General features: G+C 41.6%; 1 protein-coding gene across 1 annotated transcript in view; it reads left to right on the forward strand.

The window, feature by feature from the left end:
* Positions 1-899: 899 nt before the first annotated feature.
* The window catches only part of RAB28 (RAB28, member RAS oncogene family), an 83548-nt gene continuing 76370 nt past the window's right edge, over positions 900-8077 (forward strand). Inside the window, exon 1 of the mRNA XM_009324121.1 lies at positions 900-1022. Coding sequence (XP_009322396.1) covers positions 900-1022 — 123 coding nt within the window. The remainder of the gene's footprint in view (positions 1023-8077) is intronic.

Below are 8077 nucleotides of genomic sequence, written 5' to 3' on the forward strand. Positions count from 1 at the left end.
AGGCAAGTGGAAAATAGGATACATTGCAACACAGGTTTACTTCATGCATCAGATTAACATGACAGTTTTCTTTGCTGAAAGATTTTTTAGACAAGGGCGATATGGTAGATGTCATCTATGTGGACTTTGATAGAGTAGCTACTCATTAAGTTAGAAAGGTGGAAATCAGTAGATAAAGTGAAGATGGGAGAATTAACTAAAGAGAAAAAGATGATGGATATTACTGAAAGAAGTTTCAGGTTGCAGGGGATGGGCTACCTCAATGATAAGCTTCAGGTGCAATCTTGTGTAATGCATTCCTTAATGAGCTGCCCACAAAAAGCAGGATCGGGCTGGTAAGAAGATGTTGGAAAGCTATAGAGGAGGCTCAAGATATTGGGCCAAAAGAACTGGATAACTCCGTAGCCTGAAACACTTGATGTGGGATAAGATTCAGCCATATAAAGTGCAAGGTCATACACTTGGAAACTGGTAACCAAATCTCCAGGAGAAGATAAGACATCATAGCTAACAATTTAAGACAAGAATGAGGTGGCTACTAGGTCTATTGGAAATGTGATTTATTTGTGAAAAAGCAAATGCAATTGTAGCGCTCAGCAATAAAAGCTGGGGGAAAGGAGGAGAAAGGGGTTGAGGTTATGGCATTTGTCTTCCCATGTAACCGTTACACACGCTGAGACTCTGCCTTCCAGGAAGCACCTAAACACCTATCTGCTGATGTGAAGTAGTGAATGAATTCCTTTTTTGCCTTTGTTTATGCATGCACCTTTGTTTCACTTAAACTGTCATTATCTCAATCTTTATTTCTTGCTTTTGCCCTTCTCTCTCCCATCCTGCTGAGGGAAAGTGAGCAAGTGACTGGGTGGGAGCTTATCTGCCGGGTGGGGTCAATCCACCACATGGCGTCAAACCACTGGGCTCCAGAACAAGCAAGAGTGGTAGGGGCAAATGGCTTTCCTGCTTTTGTGATGGAACTTGATGGTTACCTTCAGGAATTCTACAACAAGACACCAGTGATTCAGGTGTGTCCTTCCAAACCTGCAGTCCTAGATGCTAGAAAATAATCCTAGTATTATTTTCCATGTTGTTATAAAAGGAAGAAAAAATTAATGGCTTTTTATTGGACTGGTAACAGGTCAACACTGTGAGAAAGACAGCTTTCTCCATTATTCTAACAAGCATTGTGGTTTGGAGACAAGGAACAGGAGTTCCCAGTGATCCTCTGTGTTCAGGTGGGCAACTTCAAATTTGTGCAACCCTCTCAGTAGAAGTTAGGCGTACTTTGTGTGAATTCCAGTTGCCTCTTCTATGAATTAGTTCTTGTTCTGAAGGTCTTTTTGACCCCTTCTCTTTCTCTAACTGTTGTTGTTATTTTCTGGCTGTTATATATCCTGGCTGTTGCTGGATTTTCTACTCTGAGTTGGCTAGCATGCTTTCCTTCAACAGTGAGAAAAAGTGTTTACCACACTGAAAATGTGGTGTGGCTTTACTAGCAAATTCGGCTAGTGGAAAGACCAGAGAACTTGTTTGTGCATTCACACAACTGGAAAGCAAGTTTCCAGTGTGGGTTTTTTTATGTTAGCTGTGGCCAGAATTACTGTTCATGTCTTAAATACTAGCCAGGTGTCGGTTAGCTATTTCCTTTTCCACAATGCAGGGAAAACTTAGCACCTTACACAAAGAAAAAAGCTACTACTTATTTTACTCTTTTCTCCCCAGCACAGGCAGTGTAGAAGGAGATATGTTGTTTGGGACCACATCCTTGGTCACTTTTGCGGGAGAGAGGATGCGGTTAGCCTTCTCTTAAACATTTAGCTTGGCCTCCATAGTCTCGTGCTTGGTGAACCTCACTGGTCCTGTTTTACTGGGCGGTTTGTGGGGAACAGCTGGCTAGCAGTTCTTCCCCATTTTATTAGGCAATGTAGTTCATAAAAGTTGCGGCCTTCAGTTTAACCATATTCCTGTGTGGAAAGTCTTGTTCACTGCAGTGTCTTGGCCAGAGACTTTTACATCACTGTAATCAACAAGCACTTAAAGCAGTTATTCCTTGAATGACCTTAGGTTAGCAGGAAGCAAGATGGAAGAATGCTCTTCCAAAAGCAAGGATTTCCAACCTGAGCAGGCACTGCTTTTTACATGTATAAAAACAAGTCATTATTTACCATTTCCACTCAGTTGTCAGTCTAGTCAGCCGCATTAATCACCAAGTTTGACTCAAGGCACAGTAATCAAGCAGTGCAGAAAAGACTATCTGGTAAAGACATTAGAGATGGTACTGATGAAGAAGAAACAGTTTGGTTTTTATTTGCAAATCTCTAGTGCAATTAAAAGTAACAGCTGCTTTCTACTCTGCTCCAGAGTAGAAATTCCTGCAGATCTTTCCCAGGACCAGCTTCCTACAACACTCTGCTCCAGAGCAGAGTGGCAAAATCAACACAATGACACAAGTAAATCTGGCAAATTTTCTTTTTAATACACATTCCACTTTTTTGCCACAGTTTTGCTTTTCTTTTCAAGAAGGACACTTTCCTCATTCAAACAGATGTAATGGCAGCTTCCACCTTGAAGAAGAGGAGGCTCTATGGATCCCAGCTACAGAGACTTGAAATAGAAAAATTGATATGAATGAAACACAAAAGGAAATGCGTGTGTTTGTGGAAGCACAGAAAGAAACAGCAGAACAAAAGTTAAAAGAATGGCTTGTATTGGTAACAGAGGACACAGCTCCTGTCGATCACTGAGAAATGTGGTGTTTCCATCAAGCGCTGAAGGGGACAGCACAGATGACTCGCTAGCTAACGACCCTGCATTCCTGACAAGGATGGCAAAAAGGTTGCAGACTCCCACACAGGCCATTCCTTTTTCTGTCAGCCCAGAATGCCACCTCATTCAGCTTGATTCACACCTTTCCCCAGAGCCTGGGAGAAGCACAGGGCTCTGACACAGGGAAGGATGACACAAATGATTCTTATTACAGCTATTTCCTATCTAGGTAGTGATTTTGGGCTCTTTCGTAGATACTTGCATGTAGGAAATGCAACCTTATACTATATTCTGAAAAGTTCACACATTCACAAAGTCCAGTTTGCATTTGTACAATATGCATTTGCAAAAATAGTATAACTGTGTATGCCACAATTATTTAGTCAGGGTAACTTAAGAACATGGGGCAAAAGAACCAAAACTGGAACTGTGCTATTTCTTCTTCAAACTTCAAACCGATTACCAACAAATTATTTTCTAATTAAACTGGAACAAAATGGTGGAAAAATGGTGGGAAAAAAAGAGTATTTCTGATTGCCAGCTCAAAACAACAGCAGAAATGAAGAGCAATGGCTTGCACTGAAAAATGTGACCAGGAGGGTGTCAGGGAAGATGTGAGGGAGGGAAGTGGTGGCCTCCGAGAGAGGCACAGAAATAAGCAGGTGCCAGGAAGGAAAGTTCCCTTTGACCCGGATGAGCAGTGAGCTGAGTATGTGGCTCTGTCTCCTGGGAGGGAGGAAGATGTTGTACAGGAGGGGTTGACTGGAGAGAGTGAATAGTAAGTCGAGACTCCCACACTTGTCTCTGACCCTCAGAAATTCCTGCAGATCTTTCCCGGCACCAGCTTCCTACAACACCCACTGAACCCTCCCAGTCCCCCTTCCTTACCTACATAAAACCTCTGTCTCCTCTCCTAAACCTCTTTGGCCTCTCCGGTCACTCTCCATTACCTCTGTCCACCCAAACTTACTCAGCAGTTGTAGTGACCCCACTTAGGGAGAGCTGCCAAGCCTTCAAATACTCGAGCCTTTTCAGCTAAAACTGAACTGGCACAACTTCAGTGATAATCTGAAGATGAAGAACCAAACCAAATGAAAACACTTATTAAACTCACTGCCCAGCTGATAAAGGTGGAACATTCAGTAGTGGCATAGAGCAGCAGCAACAATCAGTCTTGCAGACTCTTAAAAGTCCTCAAGTGAAAAGCTACATAGGTTAAACCTAAGCCTTCTGGGTTTGCTTTTCTCACCAACCTTCCATGGACTCCTGCAAGGTGTTTTCAAAGACCCAAGGCTCCACTGATCAATAACTATTGGTTTAGGGAATTGAAATGAAGTCATATAGCTCTTCCCTCCCTTTTTCTGAAGTACAGAGATAGGAAACTGTCTATACCATTTGGTTTCACGTACTAAAAAAGTTGATTTAATTCAGTAGAAAATGCTGAAGCCAAGTAATAGGCCAAAACTTGAGAGAGAATGGGGATACAATTACTTTCTTTTCGGACCCTAAATGAAATATGGGAATTTTTAAATTGTTGCCATCTCACTTATCATCGACAATATTCTCAATTACCAGTGGATTACCAGTGAAATTTCTTCATAAAGAAATAATATAAAGTATATAGAAAGTATAATGAAAAACAAAAGAGCAAATATCAAAATGCTGACTGAATGTCCACTAAACAATATATATTTATTTTCTGTGTCATTGGGTGGACTCAGGCATTTTTCAGGAAAAGCTCTATTGAAAGGCACTGCTCAAGGATTTTTTTCTTAGTATTCTATAAATGCAGAAGAATTTCAAATTATTTGCATACTGCCATCAATGAAAAAAAAAATTTTTGACTGCAGTGTGTTTGTTTAATTCCAGTGCTTTTCAACATGCTTCATGTATTTCCTTTACCTGTAAAGTATCAAGCAGTTCAAGACTAGCTTTCTTTAATCTATAAAATGTTGTTCATATTTAGCAAATAACAAACTAGTTAAGATTGCATGGCAAAAACATTTCAGCTTGAAAACCTCCCTAGAGGGGATGTGCTGGTACCAACAATCTGTACCACCCCATATAAAATAACGACACCCTGCCGCTAATGTGCTTGCTGAACATCGACAAATAAGATGTATAAAGATTTGTAGTCTGATTGTTTGCTCCGTTATGCTAGTATAAAGTGAAATAATGGTAAACAACACTTCTGTAGTTTTATTCTTAATTAAAGCATTAACTCCACTGGGCAGCTTTAATCTCGTACATTGATTTTTTATATAGTCAGAAAGGATTTTAGTACATCCCTGTCATCCATACACTTAACAACTGCAGGGAGGCTCTTGGGGGCTGAGTTGTCCAATTACGTTACTATGCTGTCTCCTGGGTTAGTTTACAATCTTCTTTCCTGGTAGTCAACAGCAAACATGCATGTTTATCCATATCAAGTATTCTTTGTATTTCCAAAATCATGCCTTAATATGTAAGTGCTTATTTAAATAGACCAGATACACAGCCTCAAGACAACTTTAAGCCCATGAATGCCATATTCAAGATGGAACAGTTCTTTCTATGTTGTTCACTCATTTAGATGAAGATGCTAACTTTTAATAAGCTTGTGTGATTTGTGGAGGAAGAATGACTATAAGAAGAAAATTAAGTTTGGGGATGTGTATTATAACACACACATTTCTTTGTCGTATTTCAAATGAGAATACAGGTAGCCTGGAGACCTGGAGCACCTTCCTCTCTGATCATCCTGCTTTTGCACACGCAGCCCAACCCTGCTGTCGTGGTTTAACCTCAGCCGGCAACTGAGCACCACGGTGGGATGGGGAAGAGAATCGGAAGTGTAAAAGTGAGAAAACTTGTGGATTGAGACAAGAGCAGTTTAATAATTGAAATAAAGTAAAATAGTAGTAGTAGTAGTAATAATAATGATAATAATAATACACAAAGCAAGTGATGCACAATGCAGTTGCTCACCACCCGCCGACCGATGCCCAGCCAGTCCCCGAGCAGCGGCCCCCCCAGCCAGCTTTCCCCCAGTTTCTGTACTGAGCATGACGGCACATGGTATGGAATGTCCCTTTGGCCAGTTGGGGTCAGCTGTCCTGGCTGTGCCCCCTCCCGGCTTCTTGTGCACCTCCAGCCTTCTCAGTCGGTAGAGCATGGGAAGCTGGAAAGTCCTTGGCTAGCGTAAGCACTACTTAGCAACAACTCAAACATCCGTGCGTTATCAACTTTGTTCTCATCCTAAATCCAAAGCACAGCACTGTACCAGCTACTAGGAAGGAAATTAACTCTATCCCAGCCGAAACCAGGACACCCGCCTAATTCTCGTCTTGGGGGTTGAATACAACCCTGCTTCTCCCCAAAAGTGCTGAGAAGCTTTGAATTCATCTTTTATGTTCTTTCCTAATGCAATTGAGGCAGAATTGGCAGGAATATGAACAGTTCCATCAACAGTGGTTTATCAATCACGTGCCTGCCCTGATGTGAGATGTGGAGCTTTTAAATGTCTAATGCCAATTGTACAACTGTTCAGTATGTCAGAAATCATAAAGGAAAATTCCATGTTTGTCCCTGTTGCTCTTCCTTCCAAGAAATACTGTTCAGCTGAGCCCTGATGCTGATCTTGCTGAAGTTCCTAGTTAAGAGAACTTGCAGTATAATTAGGCTAAAAGATGATTTGAAGTGGAAAATAGTTGATGAGTAACATGTTTAATTTGTTTTGAAGTATGAAGAAAGTGACAAAGATGCGTGTCTGGTTTTCCATTAGAAATTAAGGTCTTTTCTGCTTATTTTTTCCCTTTTTTCAGAATGTCATTGCGAAAGCATTTGGCCTCAATTCTGCAGACACTTGAATACATGAGTAATAAGGAATTTTCTTGATCCTGCTGAGGATTGAGTAAAACAGTGTACTTGTAATACTGGAAATTTCTGACATACATTTCAAAAAGAAAACCTGAAAGAGACTGAAACAGGAATGATTTCTATTCAGACATTACACGAAGTTGTTCTAAAAATTCTTAGATTGATATTGAATCCATTAAAGTACATGTATACTTTACACAGCTTTAGATGGCTCTTTTGTTCAAGTTGTTGTGTAAACTACATCCAATGAATTGTTACCACTCATCACGTTGGAAGGATATGTCAAATAGAGGCTTGTGGAGATCTGGTACTACTGGATATCTTTATTAATGACGTTGGAATAGAGAATATGATTCTTAAAGTTGCAGATATAACCACGTTGGAAGGGAGAGCATGCATTTTGCAGGACAGGATTATAAACAAAATTGTATTGACAAATGTGCAAGTAGCCTGAAATATAGGATGAAATTCAATGGGGACATGCAGAAAGCACTACAGTTTAACAGGAATAAAACCTCAAAGCATATGAAATTCTGATAACAGGAGAGGATTCAGAGGTTTTTTAGTAAATCAGAAACAGTATGAGTCAGCAATGTCATACCGTGAAGAAAGCAAACATCATAGTGGGATACATAAACAGGAGTCTCGTATGTAAGACACATGAAGTAATAATTCCACTCTACTCGGTACTCATAAGGCCTCAACCAAAGTACTGTATCCAGTTTTTGGCACACCACTTCAAGAAGGTGGAGAGGGGCCAAAGGAAAACAACAAGAATAATCAGAAGTCTAGAAAAGACAACCCAGGGAAAGACTGAATGGAGAGGAGTTGTTTAGTCTACAGAAAAGACGACGGACTGAAGACACGCTAACAGTTTTCAAATATGTGAAAGGCTGCTGCAAAAGAGGAGGTTATAAACTGTCCTCCATGGCGATTGTGCGTAATAGAAGAATGGTTTAAAATTCAGTTAGGGCTACGTAGACAAGTTTTCTTGCTAGCTGCCTATATGGACAGAAAAGTTCTGAGTAGATCGCCTGAGAAAACGGTGGCATCCCCAGCTGGTGGGTTTAGAAGGTTTGGCAAAGAGTTGTCAGGAACGGCTGAGCTGCAGCGTGGGGAAACCGGGCTGGAAACCGGGCTGGACTCGGTGCGGTGCTTGCTACTGCACTTGCTTTCCGTGCTAGGACATTTCTCCAAAAACACTGATCTACCTTGCCGCTGCGCGGAAGCCCAGCCAAGGCAGGGACTTGGCCATGCAGGCGGATGCTGCTAGAACGAAAACGCAGCCCCTCGGCAGCCGCGGACCACCTCTGCCAGCGGCACGGCAGACGGCCGCTTTTCTGCTCTCAAAGGAAACCTCTCAGGGAATTTCCCGGTTTTCGTTCCTCCTTCCCAAGTCTTCGAGTCCCCTGCCGGAGCTGCCCCTCCCTGGAGGCCTGCAGCCAACACCGTCTGG

The sequence above is a fragment of the Pygoscelis adeliae genome, unplaced genomic scaffold, assembly GCF_000699105.1.
Source record: "Pygoscelis adeliae isolate BGI_AS28 unplaced genomic scaffold, ASM69910v1 Scaffold24, whole genome shotgun sequence".
NCBI classification, from domain to species: domain Eukaryota; kingdom Metazoa; phylum Chordata; class Aves; order Sphenisciformes; family Spheniscidae; genus Pygoscelis; species Pygoscelis adeliae.